This window comes from Taeniopygia guttata, chromosome 9, assembly GCF_048771995.1.
Source record: "Taeniopygia guttata chromosome 9, bTaeGut7.mat, whole genome shotgun sequence".
In the NCBI taxonomy this organism is placed as follows: domain Eukaryota; kingdom Metazoa; phylum Chordata; class Aves; order Passeriformes; family Estrildidae; genus Taeniopygia; species Taeniopygia guttata.
In genome coordinates this window covers 23,442,892-23,462,690 of record NC_133034.1, presented here as the reverse complement: position 1 = coordinate 23,462,690, position 19,799 = coordinate 23,442,892, and the positions used below count along the sequence as shown (strand labels likewise).

The 19,799-nt window shown below is 40.0% G+C and overlaps 1 protein-coding gene across 4 annotated transcripts in view; it reads right to left on the bottom strand.

Moving 5' to 3' along the window:
• Nucleotides 1–1,999: 1,999 nt before the first annotated feature.
• The window catches only part of BCHE (butyrylcholinesterase), a 41,163-nt gene continuing 23,363 nt past the window's right edge, over nt 2,000–19,799 (bottom strand). For all 4 annotated transcript variants that reach the window (XM_030280386.4, XM_072933319.1, XM_030280387.4 and 1 more), the window contains exons 3-4: nt 8,836–9,002; nt 2,000–2,242 (exon numbers count right to left, since the gene is read on the bottom strand). In XM_030280386.4, coding sequence (XP_030136246.4) covers nt 2,121–2,242; nt 8,836–9,002 — 289 coding nt within the window. In that variant the 3' untranslated portion in view covers nt 2,000–2,120. The remainder of the gene's footprint in view (nt 2,243–8,835; nt 9,003–19,799) is intronic.

Below are 19,799 nucleotides of genomic sequence, written 5' to 3'. Positions count from 1 at the left end.
ACAAAGCTAGCAAGTCACACCAAGAAAATCAGTAAAACCTTCAAAAAGTGATTCAACCTTTGTTTTACACAAACAAAACCTACCTTTGCAACCAAATATTTTATCAACTCCTTCAGCACCTTTCCAAAGGTTATTTTACATTTTATTTGGCTCAGATATTCTTCCCCCATTGATTAGGCTGATCAGACAGATGGATAAGGAAATATTGCTGCAAAGAGGATGGCTAAAGAAATAAATGCTGCTTTGATGGTGCTGCCAAGGCTCACTGTGGCACAGCAGCACCCAAAATACCTGTGAAGAACAGCACAGAAATAAAGTGGGGAATGCCAGAATCGGGATGGACAAAAAGTTTGCCCTTCTTTGTTTATTTTCCGTATCCCATTGTTAGCCTAAAGAATATTTGATAAATACTATGCTAATCTACATAATGGTTAATTACCTGTGGTATAAACATCATGTAGTGCTTCACAAAGAGGGATTTTGGAGCCCAGATCATTTCAAGTTTTCATGTTCAAAACTGATCAGATTTTTTTTTTTCTGTGCAGGTTTGACTGCAGCCTTTGAAAATTCTGTGCTAAAAAGTGTTTTTCCATAAAGTAGTCAGTGAAATAATTGTGCTCTCTTAGAAAAAACTGGAAAGATGATAGGCCATCCTCTCTTGCAGAACTTGGCCTTCCTGTATAAATTAATTCTTACAGTGGAGGGAGCCTGTGTGGTCAAACTGATTGCCAGGAAGAGAACACTCTCAGTTCATTATCTGGAGTTCTTCAGCTCAATCCAAGGAGGCATTTTGCAATCACTAGCACAGAAAATAGATGCACTGAGATGCTATTGCACTTACAGAAAGCTTCAGGATAATTTATTTACGAGATGGCTTGTTGCTCTTACATACTACTTACATTCATCAAATTCTTGGCATTTATTCTTCCCAGTTGGGCCAGTGAAAAGCAACCAATTACGGTGGTGTTCAGGCAGAAAAATTCCAGCCCCATCCAGAAGCAGGGAAGGAGGAAGAATTATCCATGGGTTTCTTTAGAGGTTTTTAATAGGTTCAGCTCAAGCAGGTGGAAAGGGGTGTGGGAGATGCCAGCTCACAGGGCAGGGACCTCACCTGGCTGTGGCAAAGAGTCCTTTGGGTCTTTCCCAAAATGTCCCTCTGCAAGGATCCTCTCCCCAGACTTCCATCATGGAGATTTCTGGCCAGGCCCCACTCTCCTGGCAGTTTTTGGGGGCTGGGAATCACCTGACACAGAGATTGAGGCTCTTCTGCAGGTGTAAAAACCTGCCCCTCGTGTCCCAGTAAATGTCGAGTGTCCCTCAACCAGGAGGCAACTGAGTGGACAAAAAAAAAAAATCATAATTGGAGCTTGCCTCCAAAAGAGGGACTTTTCCCAGGGTGCTTGAGCTGGAAAGGTGTGAATTCATTATTTGTGAGTCCATAATTCTTTACTCCTTGAAAAATGAGGATTGTGGGAAAGGCATTGGGTTTTCCTGCTTATTTCACTGTAGCACTTGGTTTAGGCTTTCAGTACACAGCTCAAATCCTCTCCTGCCTTGGCTTTGTCCACATATTTGGCCAGAAAAAAAGCTCTGATTCACACTTTTATGGCAGTCTTACAAATTTTTGGTCTAACAAGCAAGTATTGCCTGGTGTATCCAGCAAAGTTATTGTGCCTTTATGTTTATGTTGATGAAACAAGGCTTGAGTGTGGTGGCGTTGCAGTTAAAGATTAAATCTGATTGTGCTCTGCATGGCAATGCTGTAAAACTGCTATTTCTGTTTAAAAAAAAATCCATTTTCCTCTAACAGATTACATTGTTTCTTTGAAGGGTGAGTTTAAGCAGCGAGTATTTATAAGAATATGTACCTCATTAATCTTCAGCTTTTAATCTCTACAGTCCTACTTAACCCAGGGAAGCTTCAAAGGCTGTGGGGGCCTTATATTTTTTTACTGAGAGAAGAGGTAAAACATAAATGAAAGATCTGAAATCAGAGTGGTATCTGTAACATTTCCTTTTAATCTGCATAATATATTTACTGCTCGACAGGTTGGGAAGCTACCTGGATATTTGCCTGATGAACAGTTCTAGGGACAAACTGGAAAGAGTAAACATATTAATTAGAGACTGCACAGCTCCTTCTTGCTGGTGTAATCATTAAATTGATTTTTCCAGTCTGACATGTAATTGTTCCAGCGATGGAATCCTGCTTTCCACTCTCGTTCTGCTTCATCAATATTTCCTGTAAAACATGAAATGGGTTACATTAATCTAAATTTGAATCTCTTTGTATGCTAATTGAAAAATAATTTTGATTATCAATGTCATCTGCTCCAAATACATTATGGGATGGTCTTTTGCTTCTTTTCTTAAACCTGGAATGATGGAAAATTCAGTGATTGGCATTTTGTCTTTACATCAGAAAGGAAGGAGTGCAAAGATATCATTGTGGCAGGGTAATAATATTTTTTGGATTTTTTAAAATACATTTTGGATGATTCTTCTGTCCATCAAAATCATACTTTTAAAGTAACTTTTTTTTCTTTTTTTTTTTTTTAATCCTCAAAATATTCCTTTGGTTAAATATACCCTGCATTGAAACCCACATACTCCGAAGACTAAATAATGAAAAATGAGAGAAATGCTTGTAAAGATAAGGTGAAATCACAGCTTTGTTTAAAGGAACAACAGGATTTCCATTGTTTTAATAGATTGCAATGGATGTCCAGGATCTCGACCTCACATGGAATAAATCCCCAAGTTTGAAGAATAAAGGACAGTAGTACACTGTCAAATGTGCACTATGTCAGCATGAAACCATCTTCCCTTTTCTTTTTCATCCCCACCTTTAAAGCATTTTCCAAGTAATCCTGAGTCCCAAGGAAATATTTATTGCTAAAATTGTTATAAACATGGGAGCAGAGGGTGAAGATGAGAAGAGTCATAAAAATACAGCATTTCTCGGGTTCCCAGAGTATTTTATGGACAGGGATCCCCTCCTGCAGCCCCAAAAGGTGATTAACACCATGAGAAAGGCTGTGGCCTTGCAGGAACATCCCAGACGCCACCAAAACATAGATAAAACCTGCAGGCTGTATCAGTCAGTGGTGGTCATCATTTTGTTTCAGCTGTAGATTTCAGGATAAAGTTCAGAAACCATTGATGATCTGTGGTATTTGTTCATTCTGGTCTTTGTTCGTTCTGGACCAGCTCTGGTGGTGTCTCACACTGGCATGGCTCACTTCCAGAAACACTTGGTGATGGTGTTCCTGAGGTAACAGCTCCGCGGGTTCTTTATGCTCCTTTGGCTTTTATGTTCTTCTGCTCTTCTTCTTCCCTCCATAAATACGCCCCTTCCCCCTTTTTTATGACCTGCCAGCACTGCAAGTGTAACTGGTGATGTGAAAATGAAATACTTCTGTGTTTTACACATCGCTAGAGAGAATATTTGGGAGAGAGAGTTCACTGATTCTGAGATTTAGCTTGGAGAAGCATCCAGTAATTTGGGCGCTTATCTGCAGTTTAGCTCAACATTTCCAAACCTTTCTGGTCTGGAAATCCAGATGGCAATTTAATGAGACTTTGAAATGAGATTTACTTCTTGGTTCCAGTGAGACCAGAAATAAAACCAAGATATTTTTTTTTCTCCGGGAAGTCCTGTACTTTAAAATGCAGTCAAAAAGATAAGTGTGAAGAAAAAATATGGGAAAAAATGTCAATAAATAAACCACATCCTTCTCCCTCAGCTCAAACTTGTAAATAATCTTGGTTATAACACAGATCAAAGGAAAGTTCAGATACTTTAAAATTTTCTTTCTGCAGGCCGCAAGTGCTATTAACTCAGAGATGATTTGGAAGTGCTGGTAACAATAAAATCTCATTTTCATTGCTAACTATGCAGATAGAACTCCGAAACACGGGGACAAAACATGCACAACATTCTGCTTTCCTGACTCTAAGAACTCTCCTTTTCACATATTTAATTTAAATATGTAGTCAGGGTCTCAGGCAAAGCCAAATTCTTCACATTAAATCAAATGGATTGGTAATTTAGTGCATGAAACAGTAGCAGTATTATTTGGAGAAAACTGCCTGAACTCTGTTTCTCATTTTATTCTTGATTTTGGGTGTCTAGTTTTTTATTTATTCAGGCAAAACATCCACTTATGAATTAAAAAGGAAACTCAAAAAACCTCTCTTCTTTAATTATTCAGGTGTAGAGGTGTTTCAAGTCTGCCCAAAGACACCAAATTATCTCTACCATAGACACATCTTGAATTAAAAGTCACTGTTCTGGAGTATAAATTATGGGGCTTTTCAGACCTTTTTAAAGATTATGGTGTACAAGTGAGCTAGCTAGAAAAAGAAGACATCAACAAATTCAGAGGAGCCACCATTATGGATCTAAAAGACAAAAGGGGGATGGAAATCACTGAAATAAGAACCTGGATTCCCATTTGTTTGCTTTTCTTCCCCCCCAGTGATAAGATCCAAATTGAAGTCACAAGTCAATGCATCCCATTATCACCAACATCATCAATCTCTGGGAGGCAACCACCCATGACTTAGATGAGCTGACAGCTGGGAGGCAGAAAAGAAAAAGGTCTGAGAGTCCAAGCTGACCAATAATTACTGCTCAGAGGTGCCTGCAGAGCCAGCTAACAGTGAAAACAGGGAATTTTCTACTTTGGGACAATGGGGACAATCCCAAACTTTACCATAATTCCCATTAGTCCCACGCAAAGTCCAGTGAGGCTGACAAGGAGAAAAGGGGAGATTCTGTAGGCGATGAATCAGTGCTCTGAAAGTTCCAGTTTAACAGGTCAAAATTTTAAAAAGGTTTTTTTTTTTTTTTTTTTTTTTGATTCTTCAGCAATGCTGGAATTTTCTCTCATTCAATCTCTCCCTTACTTTAATGGTGTTGCAGCAAAGTTAAATTTATCACCAACCCATCCTTTGAACTGCTGAATGTGCCAATAAAGTGCTAATCTTAATGTAAAGACACAAAAATACCTTTAGGATTGGGATAAAGGCCATATAGTTGTTAATGAATAAGGGATGACAAGTTAGAATTAATTTTTCTGTCTTCAACACCTCATGATTGCAAGTTTCATGACTGCAGGTTTTTGCAAACCTTCAAGTTTTTGATTTCAAGAGCATGATAAATGCCACAGATTTATGCTGTTGATTCTCATGCTGAGAGTTTCTTCACAAATGTCCAGAAAGGAGAAAACAAATAATATCTATATTGAATATTCTTTAGTCACACTCTCTGGATATTAAAGCTTTGTTAGACACAGCAGTATATTAATTTTCACACATGTTTTTAAGGGCTACAACATCTTTTCTTTTATTGTTTTAGTTCTTCCACAAGTCAGCAGATCTCTCTGGGAGATGAATTATTCTAAGGGCTGTTATCTTTCCAATGAAGTTTAGGTACAGAAACCTCTTGCTCATAGATGCAATGAGGAAAGTCTTTGCTGGGAGGTGTGGTAGTATTGGTGATGTTAACTACGATTAACTCACATTTCTTCATGTATCCAGCTCTGTGGAAATTTAATTTAATTCTGATGGTGAATCTTCTATTTAATAATTTTTAAAATATTCTTACCACCCTGAATATTTATCTCTGTAGAATCCAGACACTGGTTGGAGGATCACAGCAAATACAGTAATTTTTGTTGCTCATTAGTCAAGAGGTTGAACATTTCTCTGCCTCCACATAAAAAAAATCTTTTTAGGGTGGTTTAAAAAAAGTGATGTATTTTTATGACCAAGCTTGATTTCTTCATAGATGAGACATGATCCAGTAATATCAAATAAAATAGAAAAAAATATGTATTAGGCAGACTAAAATAGTAATGGAAGAGTAAATGGAAAGTTTGGCTGCCTGCAGCGTTCTACAATCAGGAGGAAACGGGCTCATATAAATAGGAAGGGCTTTAGATGCATTAAAGGTTGTGTTGAGGAGGTAAAGCCTAACACAGATCCTTTTATAATTAACATATGATTACTCTAAAAGCTACTTAAAAGTCACTTACTGTTTAGTGTCCGTGCAGTGTGACCCTCCCAGCAGCAGCCGGCAGAAACCCTTCTGGTTTCAGGATGAAATGGGAAATGCTGAGCGGCTGGGCAGGGTGCAGGCTGTGCTCAGGGCTTTGGAAACGGGGTTAAAATCCCTGTGGGAATTGTGTCTGCTCGGAACTGAGAGCCCAGGTCCACTTGTGCAGTGTTTGGTATCAAGCTGGACACAAAACTCCAGGTTCTGACTTGTGTCTTTAGTGATGGATTTATGAATTGAAAACCGAGGAGAAAACCTTGAGAAACCTTCCAAAATCATAGAAATTACTCTACAGGTATCGAGGCCAAATTTTATGTATGGCTGTTACTCTTGTATTAACTGTGAAAGCCTTATTTTTTTCCTTATTATTTTCCTACCGCACAACCAAAATAATTTAAAAAAAAAATTTATATGATTGCTTGAGGAAAAAGTGAATTTTCTAACAGTAAAGATATATATTTCTCATATATTTTACTGCCTCAGGGAACTTGTCTTACCCAGCCTGTGATGGGAACAGGCTGGTTCAGGTCCAGGACACATTTGGAACTGGCCTTTAAAGGCCTTAAAATCCCCCAGTGTGTGGCAAGGCTTGGGCTAGGAGTGGGTCAGGAATTAGGTAAGGGGTTACCAAGCACATCCATGGCAAATCCTGATCACTTGATGCTAGAAAATCATAATTTATGCAAAATAAGTTGTTTTGATTATCCTCTTTGGGTTCTACCTGATAGAATTCTACTTTGCTTATCTGAACCCAACTTGAACTTTTAACAATGAGAACATAAAATTTCCTTACTTGTTCCCTGTCATCTTATATCACCTCATGTTAAAGCAACCTTCTTTTCCTAAGAATTTTTCAATGAAAGGAGTAATAGAAAGAACAGACCCTCAGAACAAGAGGAAATCTCTGCATTAATGCTGTGCACTGTCCTTTGGGCATAAAAGGCAAGAGAAAATGGAAAATAATATTTCAGTGAAGAGAATTATTGCAATGTAAGCTATTATATCACATTTGTACACAGGATTTCAAAGGGTTTTCTGTCAGAATTGGATAATATTGTACGGGGAACATAATGGAAGCACTCTGTTTTTATTATTGCAATGTTTCAAGGACTGACAGATGATACAAGACAAGGCAGTGCCACTTGTTGACAACATTCTCGCTTCAGTTCTATATTTGGATCCAGACGCGACGATTCTTCTCTTTTTGCTAAGAATACGCTCGCGAATTTCTTTTAATTAAATTATGTAAATTTATGTTGCAAATTACCAAAAGTGGCACAGTGATGAATGCATGTCTGCTGGCAGGTCCTGAGCATTGCTCCATCACCCCACAGGACCAGGCAGAGCTCTCCTCTCCCCCACGGTGTGTAAAACTCTGGGGATCTGCTCCCTCCTGCTCCACGCTGACTTCGTTAAGCTCAGCCCATCTGTAGGATCCACATTTTTCCCTAGGGTTCCCCAGCCAGGTTAGAGGAATATGTAAAAGAGTTCAGTTCCCCTGGCTCAGCACAAAGTTGTCGGAATCTTTGAAACCTCCCTGAAATCCACCCGTAATTGGGAAAGCTGTGATTTTAAAATCACACAGTAGGCTTCATAAATTATTCATTTTACCTACTGATTTTGTGTCTCTTGATTTAATTGAAAAACATCTGTTGAATTGAGAGGGGATAAAAGTTGATCCATAATACAGTCACAGACTCAAATGAGGAGGGAAAATTATTTCAGAAGGAATCATCTGTGCACCATGACAGTTTACATATTTTTAAGGCTTACGTGATTTTTTAAGACGAGCATTCAAACTGAGTCTTAGAGAAAGATTTTAAATTACTAATTAGCATCTTAAAAGTGTATCTCATTTTTGAAACAAGACTTTCCCTCAGTCAAGCTGCAGAATGTAATTCCAGAGCTGCAAAATCACTTTATAAAATCAATTCCTTTTGAAACCCAGAGCATAGAGGCTTCATCTATTGCTGGGCTTGGGTAAAACGGGGCCATCAGTCTTCAAAAAATTTGGGTCTTTTCTGTTCAACTGATCCTTACATTTCAAACAATTATACTTTTCTTGGCAGTGAAATCTCATAAATCCATTGTCTACATGGCCAGGTAGAAATCAGTTCTGTTTTCTACAGGCAAATCCTGCAGCCTCTGGGCTGTAAGCAATGACACTCCAGAAATAAAACACAGGGCTCTCACGTGAGCTGGAAACCAGAATCCCCTCTTGGCAGTGCAGGGCACTTCATATCCTTGGAGGATCAGTTGCATAAAATAGAATCCCATAAATAATAGATAATATAATCCAAACATAACATCCTGTAACGTCTCACAGTTTATGCAGAACATCTAAAGCTTCCAGAGCTCCCAGAGAGCAAAGTCTCCTTTAGCACTGATTTTTCCACTCAATCCAGCACCCAGGAACTTTGGTGGCACCAAAACTCTTTCAAAGGGTACCCAAGAACAGAGGATTCAGCACTCAGTGTCTCACATTGTGGCTGCATCTGAATTTTGGGACAGAAAAACTCCATATCACAAAGTCCTGGCCCTTGGTGTGTCAAAATAGGGTGGTGAGCCCAAAGCCAGAAGCACAGGGCACATTCTGGATTCCACCCTCAACAAAGAGTGGACAGGTCTATCCAACACCAATTCAGTTTTAACCAACTGAACATTTCAGTTACGAACAGGAGTGGGAAGAGCTGAACTGAATTATCACATTAACATCCAGCAAATGATCCTTGCGTGAAAGTTTTATATAAAAGCATCTAGAAAAGAATTGTTACCTGTCATTTCCACGACTTTGGGGAAAAAGTGTTTCCAGAATCGACACTGCTGAGCTTGTAGTTTTGTCAGTACCTTGGAAGTGTTGGTGCTCAGTGTCAAATATTTTTGGTCAGAGCTAGTGAAGACTGGCCATCTTGTTCCATTAGTCAGGGTCCCGTTTGGAGCTCTAAATGAGAAAAGAAATACTTCATTTCGAATGAGAAACCACCTCAGCACACAATAAAGCCTGATTTGGGTTTATTTAGGTTGTTCAGCTTAAGTGTGTTAGTTTGGAATGACTGATGTGTCCTTTTGGAAATAACAGGGGAAAAAAGCCAGATAAATTTAATTTGCCCTCATTTAAGGGAAAAAAAAATCTCCAGAGGTGTTCTGGGTTCATCAAAGGGAAAAACTTAATAAATTATCATGTTCAAACAACCTTTTGAATCTGGAGAGTCTCACATTAGCTGTGAATTATTAGGGATGATTCTAGAACTAACCAGCCTGCTAGTCTGAGGAGTTGAGTGGTTTGTGTTTTAGTTTGAAAGCCTTTGATCCCTTTAGATGGACAAACAGAATGGAATAAATGACTGGGATAAGCATGCAAGTAAAGGTAGAAATAATGTCTAAACTGGGATAAGAGCTGTACCGGGAGGGAGCACAACTATTCCTCATTAAGAAGGAGCTGTCATCCTGGAGGCATGTTGAGTCCTGCTTGTGGAAGAGGCCAAAAGGGAACAATCTAAAATCTTGTGGAAACTGGGAAGAGGTACAGAGGGCTTGACCCTTTATAAAACCAGCTCTGCATGTGAAAGGAGCACAGCTGTTGGTATTAAAAGAGTTGTGATAAATATTTATAATACAACAGAATTCAAGAGGCTCTAAGGACAGGCATCCAGATTTCACCTCCAGAAATAACAGTATCTGTATGAGGGGGAAAAAATGGTTTAAATGTGTAGGAGAACAACAAAATGGGCAGCGTTACATTAGGGAACAAACAAAACAGAACATGAATTTTAGAATAAGTAGATTTGTATTTCAAACAGTCACAGATCTCCATTAGCTCTGAAGAGGTTAAGAATAAACAAGATAAATAAATTAAACATTTTATTTCAGTGCAAGCACAAGGAGCCATTTCTTTGCTAGAAGCTGATCTCAAGGAATGTGGGATTTAGGGCAGAGCAACAGCAATTGATTCTTGGTGGGATAAATTAACTCTGACATGAGTCCATTTGGTTCTCTCTACTTTACTTTACACCAGGATTCTTCCTGGAAGGCAGAAGGCGAAGAGGAGTCCAGGGAGTGGAGCCCATTTTGGTTCTGCTTCCCAAGAGAGGGAGCAAGGCAAGAGGTGTGGGTGGGAGCACTCAGAGCACAAAGATGCTGAAGCAATATTGATATTTCTCAATTTATTTGGAATTAATCAAATTTTCAGCCCATGTTTTTGTGTTCTGGGGTCTTTGGCATTGGCTGCTTCAAGAACCAGCATTGGAATAAAAGTTTCAGGCTGTCATTTCCTGACCTGCTCCCTTCTTCACTGATTTTTCCAGACTAATTCAGCCCTGATTAACCCATGGCACCTTTTTTAAGTGCACATTTATTTGTGGCTCCTGAGAATGACGACTTAAGCAGAGCTGACTTGCACTTCAGCTCAAGATCAGGATGCTAATGGTGCTGTCAGTATTCATTTAACAGCTTTTACGCTATGAAATAAATCATGACATCCCACATTATAATTTACAGGTGTGTGGGAGGATTACACAATGCCTCGATGGCTACAGATGTATTTTACTAAAAAATGATTGAAAGAACTGTCAGGTGAACACAGCACTTTGAAGCCCGTGAACCTGCTGATTAGGACAATCTCTGCATTTCTAGGAAGTTTACTGTTCAAAGAAATGCCCAGTAATTTCCTTCTTGGCTTTAATATTGAAAATTTCCCAAGTTAAAAAGCAGCTCCCAGTCGGAGCAAAATGGAGATCACAAGAGTATAATTTGGAACAAGTTATGATTATAACCTTGTTGTTCCCTCACAATTACTGTTCATTCCTTCTTACTAATAACTTCATGATGAGAATTGCAGTGCCCAGAATAGGCTGTAAAATTCCCTGTTCTTTGCACCAAATTCAAAGTCTAACAATATTCATACAGAAGAGTGGAAGCGTGGTGGGAATATCTTCAGTGAGCAGACAGGAATCCAATACCCTGCACAAACTTGTCGCTGCCCATTTAGGTTTGGATGGACAAACTTTGGTGATCGATTACAGAAACTTGTTTGTACTGAAAAAAAAAAAAGTTACATTTGCATGGAAAGTTCCATTCTATCATCTTTTATCAGTTCCTTAAACCTCTGCTCTTTCATCTTCTGGTATTGCTTAATCACCTCTGCTTCAGTAATTCCAGTTTTGCCACTTCAGTGCTGGCACTGGGGCCTGATGGTTTGTCCTGAAAATGCTTTGGGCTGTGCATCTTCAGGCCAGGCCTCTATTTTGTGGTTTTATTTTGTCAAATCACCTTTATTGGATAACATTTATTCAGAGAAGGTCTTAATTTTGTTTGGAAAAATCATCAAATAGTATGGCTTGGAAAGGAAGTTGGAAGATCCAACCTCCTGAAATGAGCAGGGACATCTTCATCTAGATGAAGATATGAATATGAGCTTCACTGAAGATCTTAGAAAGAATCTTTTTCCTTTTCTACTCTTTTTACCATTTGCAGGAGCAAGTCTTAAGGCAATGAAGAAATACAATTCTTTTAATTGCTCTCAGAAAAGAAATTGGAGACAGAAAAACAAAACAAAACAAAACAAAACACAAACTCAAACCACCTGTGTTTAAACTCTAGTGTAAACAGAATTTGTCTCATTCCTGCAGCTATGTTTTCTCTTTGCATATGCCCTGAAATTACAGGCTGGATTCTCTCTACTCTGGTAGTGACACAGCAGCTCATTTATAGTAAAATATTTTGCTAAGATATGTTTTTAAGTGGAAGTTTCGTGGTTGTACTTGTTGTTACTTAGAATAGGTTCTTCTCCCTTTTGGTTTTTCCATCCACAATTGCCAATACCTTTTAGTGTTTAAGATTAATTTATAGCAAGTGTACTAAATTTGATACAGGCCTGAAGAGAGTTTTGGAAGAGCTTATTCACCAATCATTTTTCTGTATTTAATATTCCTCTTCAGCAACTTCAGAAAGTTAATTTCATTCCAATGGATAATGCAACATGAACAGAGCTCTGTTAATCATAATAAACATACATACATTACCATTCTCATTAATATGATCAATATATCCTGAGAAACAATACCAGCTCAGTGAATTTTTATTAATATTCACACAGCATTACCTTTAAAAATGGTTTATCATACAGACACACAAAAAAATATAATTCATCATCTGACTGGTTTTGGTAAACATTCAGATATAAAGTACCTGGAAAACATTTCCCCTTAGTTTTGGAAGCAAGTTCTGAATATCAGAGTGAAAACTCATGGAGTGAATTCTGTCATTACCACAGAGGTTACTCTTTTGTAGTGTTAAGTTGTATTTTGAAGAAGTCCAAAATGAGAAATATTCTCTGCTAACCCTCCTGGAAACATGTTTAGGGTTCTTTAGAATTTACTTTTGTAAAACAAGTGTACTACAGTGTAGCTTAGACTGTCCCAAGCTTTCACCATGTTCCTGTTTGTGACTTACGTTGTGGGTTTCTGCAGAGGACAAGAAAAACAATCCCACATCTCAGTGCCTACTAAGATTAATGAAAATTAATGATAATTCTGCTGCACCCTCTGCTTCCCCTGTGCAGGAGGAATTAAAATCCAAGGGAGACCTGCTCCTCCCAGTGTGAGTGGATTGCCTTCACCCTGGTTGGAACTGCTGATACTTGTTTCCAAATTGGCCCCTTTTCTTTCAGAAGCTGGTTTAAAGGCAGGAGAGAGGGAATGTGAATCCCTTTTGGAATGTGAATCCCTTTTATTGGCTTTTGTGATTCCTGGTGGGCAGCACTGGCAATCAGCTGGTTTCCATGGGATGGTACTTTATGAAGTGTTACCATGGCACAAGAAAACCGAGGAGGGTGAATGGCCTTGGAGGGAACAGCAACAGCAAAAATAACCCCAACTCTTGCAGGTTTCCTGCAGCTGCAGTACAAAACCTCTGGGAATGATGGGAACAGCCAGTTCAGCATCAAACAAGAAGGACAACATAAAGGTTTCACCCCAAGGGTGGCTCTGGGAGTAAGTAACATGTGCTTCTGCACGTCTTATGCTTGGATGATCTTCAAGGTCTAAACCAAACAGGTGAATTTTTTTTTCTTTCCCCTCACATTTTGGAAGAAAACATTTTGTTGCTTTTCCTCTTTCCCACTTGGGCAGGAGGACACTCCTAATTAGCAGGAGTGTTGATGAGGATCTCCAGGCCCTCCCGTGCTGTCCCAGCCCTTCTCCAGAGGGGCAGGAGATGTTTGTGGATTAGCCAGGCCAGCATATCCAGGTGTCTCACACGATTCCTGAAGGCCAGGATGGGTGATGTTAACACCCATGCTCATTTTCCCATTGCAGCACACTGGCTGCCAGGCAAATCTCAATTTGGGGTGCTGGTGTGGTCCCTGGGGGGATGATGGAGTAGTGACAGCAGAAGGTTTTGTAAGGCTTTGCTTGGATGGCACCATGGATGTGAGAAAATAGTGAGGGGTTTCTGAAAATGTAAGTCATTAAACATTTCTAATATACTTGATTTAAATTACCATGTAATTGAAATTTTAAGAAAAGTCATATAATTGTCCTTAATAGGGTGCAAAAATCCTGATTTTGTGGCATTTGAGCCTCACTGAGATTCCCAGAGTAGGAAAGAAAGGGCTCCTCTGATGAGCACTATGAGTCTGAGGGCTGTGCAGACTCGAATCGTTCAAACTCCCTTTTTAACCAGCTGGTTCTGGGAAGTTCATTATGCCCTGCTGTGCTCAGTTCTCACTCCTAAATCACACACACGAGTCCATAATCCAGTGACTGCAGTGTCCCTGAGCCAGAGGGAAACTGCTTTGCAAGTCCCAGCCTGGGTAAATATTATTCCTTCTGCTGATCCCTGAAGAAAGCAGCAGGATCCAGCTGGCAAAGTCCTTAACTGAGAGAAACTGGAGAAGAACCTTTGCAGCCAGGCTTCCTTACACCTTCACAGGCTAAATAAAGCTCAGGATATTCCTCCCAGATTCCAGCCTGGACACAGCAGCTGCCTGTTTAAATGCCTTTAACTATAAATTATCGTGGGATGTGCTATTATATATCAGTTTCAGGAAATGAAGCAACAAGCTGTTATTTTTTTTTTATTATTATTTTTTCAGTTGTTGTTGTTTTTTTGTTTTTTTTTTTTTTTTTTAATTTGAGTTATTTGTTATGTTTTTTGTCTTGTGTTCTGCTCCAAAGAGCCTTGTGGAGCACCCACTGAGTTGAAACAATTCATGCTGGTGCATGTCATAAATTCTTGCTGTAGACAAGGCAGGCCTCAAGATATTGGTCATAAGTAATGAAGTATTTGAGACATTTCAATGCAGGATGTTCTGCCTCAGCTCTTTGCTGAGCGTTTAGGAGCTGGGTGCTTCCAACCCTTGGCTCCTGGACAGGAACCTGCTCTGGTGGCAGGAGAAATACAGAGGTTGAGCCAGAGCTAAGGAGCCCTTCAACCCCTGCCTGCATTTCTGCCCTCTGGGCCGTGCTGCACGTGGGTTCTCCTCCACTCTGAAATGTTCCAGCCATGCCTGGGGCTGCTTCAGGAACCCCAAACTCCACACAGAGCATGGATGAGATGGGATTTTATCAAAGAGGCCTGGAGCTGTCCCACTGTTCTGTGTAAGAGTCACAGTGAGGATTTCACACCTTCTCCAGGACTCAGGTTCTGTGTGAATATTCACATTTCATATTTACATGGCTTTTGGATACACATGAGAGAGGCAACACTGCAGCTTAGTCCTTCTTTAAGCTGAAGGAACCATTTTACCTTTTTTCCCCAATGTTACTGTAAAGTGTTTTATAAGATCCTTCTGCCCTTTTGTGTGGTATCAATTTCAGCTTTCAAGGGCCACTTTCCAAAGCTGTTATTTCTTAACAGTTTTAGCTGCAGGAAGACATCAAATGGAACTACAGCTTTTATTCTTAACTCGTTGAAGAGGGATATTTGGAAATGGAGGAAGGTCCTGAACCCCACTGAGACCTTGAAGGAGGAAGCACCTTCTCTAACAAGTAAGTAAAAGAATGAGTAGACATGAAGGCACATGGCACTTGCCCTTTTGGTCATCCTCTGAGGCTGTTTTATCTCCTCTGCAACCCCTCTTCTTCCTCATGACCTGGAAAAGCACCAACTTACACAATATCAACCAGAATTACTCCCTGGAGCAAACCAGGGCTTCATAAGAAACAAAAAAAGAGGGTGTGAAAGGAGAGAATAATATTTTTATAACCATAAAACTATTAATACTGTGTTTTAAATTCCCAGTGTCTTTGGGAAAATTTGTCAGCCCAGCTGGTTCTGAGAAAGAGTAAATACTGTGCTCATGGATATTATTGCTGGTTCCATTCCTTCCTTTCTCTGCCATTAATAAAGTTCATCCCAGGCACTCAGAAATTGTTGGATAAATGTGTTCAATGCTTTTCTTATCTCTAGAGACTAAATTTGCAATTGAGACTGTGTACTTGATACTATGCCAGGATATGATATTTGGGATTTGTTTTCAATGGAAATTGCACTAATCGTGATTTATTTTCAGGATGGATGCTCCACAGAGCCCTGCACCAACCAAAACCCTCTGGATTTGTCGTGTCCTGATGAATTTCATCACAGTAGCATTTTTCTTTATATTTTCTACTACTGTTTTATTTCTGTGAGTGGGAGGAAGTGCATGAGTCACAAACTTTCACGACCATGTAATCTAGGCCAAATTGAGCAGTCCTAAAAATGAAAGTATTGGGTAGTTTTCAGGAGGAGGAATTTGTGTTACTGCTTCATCAGAAACTGAACCATTGCAGCTTCATGCTGGGAAATGTAAACAAGAAGACAGAGTATTCTCAACCTTTTATTATTATTATTATTATTATTATTATTATTATTATTATTATTATTATTATTATTATTATTGTTGTTGTTATTATTATTATTATTATAGTAACAATAATAATTTCTTATGGTATAAATTCATTATGGGTTTGACATTTACGAGTGGAAGTTACATATGACTTCCTTTAATAAGGAGATTTGAATTATGTCCCATTCTTGTAACTTCTTTTGAGTCTCTCTTTGGAACTGCAGCAAGAGGGAGATCTCCAAATACCAACACATGGACTGGGAGCCATGGAAGGGCTGCTCTTAGGAAGAAGCAATATGAATAGAGAGGAGGAACCTGTTTAAAGCTCTTCTCTTTCAAAACTGAGAGGGTTTTGTGGAAATTATTGTATGCAGACTACTTTATTGCTAGGAAAAACAGCTTTTAAACGTCTGAGCATTTGCAGTTGTACAGAAAATCCACTTGGAGGTTGAACCATGAGTAAGATCCATGAGAGGCAGATATTTAAAAGCTCGTTAAAATTAAAAAAAATTGCTAGAATTAAAAAAAAAAAAAAATCAGTTTTTAAACAGCTGTTCCTGTAGGAAGAGGTGTACATTTGAGGGAATGCTCTTTTGGGTTTGTATTTTATGAAATTAAGAAATTCTCTTATGTGCCTGCAAGGAAAGGTAGAGGACACAGAAGTGTCTGGGGAAGCAGAGAACGTCACCTTTCAATTTTATATTCTTATAGAATTGTGTAGCATCGCCAACAGCAAGTACAAAATGCCCAATTTCTACCAACACAGCTTCAGATTCTTGGGGACAGAATCACCCAAATCCCAACACTGAATTTCTAACTACATTTCCCCACCACTGCCTTCCCCTGCAACTGATTGAAAACAGAATTAAACACCACATTGAGCTCCCTTCAAAAATGTGGTGTTAGGTAACCTCTGCTGCTCCTCATTTCCTCTCCTCTCGCCTTTGCCACTTCCCTGGAACAGCCAATCTCTGGCGTTGGGGAGTAAATTAAAATGTGCACTGAAAGGTTTCCATTCCTCCCGTGGAACTTCTCAGCATCCCTTCAGATTAGTGTTCCAGAACCACCTGGAAAAATGGGGTTTGCAGACCTTTCAAACTTCCATTTCTGCCTTCTGGTGATGAAACAAGGACTAAGCTGCAGGAAAGCAGCACAGAAGAAGAGTGGCCCTTAAAAAGAGGATTAACTGTGGGTGAACATTCATTAGACTTTCTCAGTGCCTTTTGGAACTGTGTGTTTACATGCCTGAAAAATGCATTCTCTCCGAAGTGCCTGGTTTTGTATGTGAACCTGCCTCAAATACAACTCATTATATAAATCCACGTGTGCCCTTCCTTCATTTCTCTGTTCTCAGATTTGTTCTCCCTCTACAAGTCTCTCAGACATTTTCTACTTTCATATTTCAATCTCTTTTTTGTTTTTTTCTCCTTTGTGCATTTCTTGATCACCTGATGTTACAGCAGTTACATTTCCCTCTCTTGCTTTTCTGTTTTCCTTCCTTCCCACCAAACACTAAATTATTTCCATCCAGGCTTCTCACTCCCACTCCCAAATTTGAGATGGCAATCACACCATGGTTTTATTTCACTCTTGAAACATTTCTTTCCGGTCATGCCTCTCCTTTCCCCAGAATGTGTCTGTGTGGACACTTTGCCAGGCTCTTGGGACAGCAGGGAACCCTGTCCAGCTCTTCAGCCTATTCATGAGGAAAAATAGAGCCACATCCAAGATTTGGATCCACAGAATCACTGAATTAGGTTGGAAAATCCCTCCAGGATCTTTAAGTCCAACTGCTGACCCAGCACTGCCAAGGCCATTGCTTCCCCATGTCCCCTGGTGCCACATCCATATGGATTTTAAATCCCTCAAGGGACAGGGGTGGCACCACAGGCCTGGGCAGATTTTACCGAGGCAGGACATCCCTTTCCATGAGAAATTCTTCCTAATATCCAACCTAAACCTCCCTCAGCACAGCCTGAGGCCGTTCCCACTCCTCCTGTCCCTGTTCCCTGGAGCAGAGCCCGACCCCCTGGCTGTCTCCTCCTGACAGGAGCTGTGCAGAGCCAGAAATTCCCCCTGAGCCTCTTTTTCTGAGCCCCTTCCCAGCTCCCTCAGCCTTTCCTGGTGCTCCAGCCCCTTCCCCATCTCCATTTCTTCCTCCAGCCCCTCAGATCTCCCTCTCCTCAATGGCTCAGGAGTTCTTGCTCAGCCCCAGGTCCATAAATCACCACTGATGGTTTTGATCCCACAACCTTTGACAATTGAATTCGAGCTTCCCCTGCCCCATTGTTTGGCAATGTTTTCTCCCTTGCAATCCTTGCCAATGTTTTCTCCCAGGCAATCCTCTGCATTTCTCTGGGAATCCAGGTCTTCCCTCTGGCTGCCCTGGCAGGTCTGGGACCCTGGTAGGGGTCAGGAACCCCCCTGGACAGAGCCCCCAGAGACACTGGCTGTGATCTCTGTCCATGGAAAAGAGTTTTCAATCTTACAGGATGAATTACAAGCTCTGAGTGTTTGATATCAGTAATAATTAAGTGTGACACGGGTGCAAAAGTAAAATTTTAGGATTCTAGATTAGGGGTCCAAAGGGGACAAGATGGAGGAAATTGGTTGTGTCTTGTCCTTTTTTTCCTTCTTCATGCCCTCCATGTTTCACTGTGGTGTTGGCATTTTTCTGTTGGTTTGGGCTGGGGACACACTGTCCAACGTAGGTGACAGATATTGGCACGTTATTGTAAATCCAGCACAGGTAGTTTCTGGTATTTAATGTTTGTACCATCCCACTGAGGGCAGAGCCCCACACGCTGCCCTGCAGGACAGAGCTGCGGCAGGGCAGCAGAACATGTTAGAGATAAACAGAATAAACAACCTTGAAACCAGCACAGACGAATTATGGCTTCTGCTTTGGCAGCGGGGCAGAAAGACAGAGACTTTCTACAATCTGGGAATCACCAATACCTCAGATTCCGACACATTTCTGCTCTAGGTTTTAGTTTTGTTCTCACTCAAAGGCTCCTACAATATTTTGACATTTCCTTAATAGATGTTCTCATCTCCTGTTTGAAAATAATGGTTTGACTCATCTCTTGGAGGGAGCAAAATCCGCGTGGACACAATTGAGTTTGCTGCACATATGGAAAGGAAGGAGACATCTTCTTGCAATTTGCAATGTTTGTAATAAAATTAAACCAATCTCAACAATTTGTATCCCAGACTTGTTTTCAAAAGACATCTGCATCAAATACTCCTGTTTTCAGTTTAGAAATTCAGTGACAGCTTGTCATCTTGCAAGCCAGAGAGGGAGAGATGCCTGCCAAGGTGAGTCTCTGGTTACTGATATTTTCCATGATCCACTGTTTCCTATTAGTTTGCTAAAAAGGTGTTTCCATTACTGTTTCTGAATATAACAATGGCTGTAAATTCTGGGGAAGATGATGAGTCACTTTTAAGAACTCAAAACTGGAAAAAGAGGAGTAACTTTTCTACAAAATGAAACTTCTTTTATTTCAAGACTATAATTTCTGCAGTTTCTTTGCATGGCTCAGAAATTTGTCACATGAAAGACAGTGAATGAGAGAATAAATGTGTCCTTTTGGGTCAAAATGAAAGCTTTAATTTTCCCTAACATGGGGAAGAAAGACTTTCCACATACATTTTTGTATTTTTGGGAACCTCTCTCCCACTCTGTTCATACTCCTTCTTTATTTTTTTTTTTATCCAGAAATCTTTTTTTCTGGGTTTTTGACCTGATCAGGAAAAATCACTTGTTAAGATGAAATAATAATTTTTCTGGAAGGGTGTGGGACCCCAGGAGCAGCAGCCTTGGGGAAAGGCTCCTCTTGGTCCCCCTGAGCTCTGCCTCTGGAGTGTTTGAAGACCCTGTGAGGATCAAAGTGACTCCAACCCAAAAAA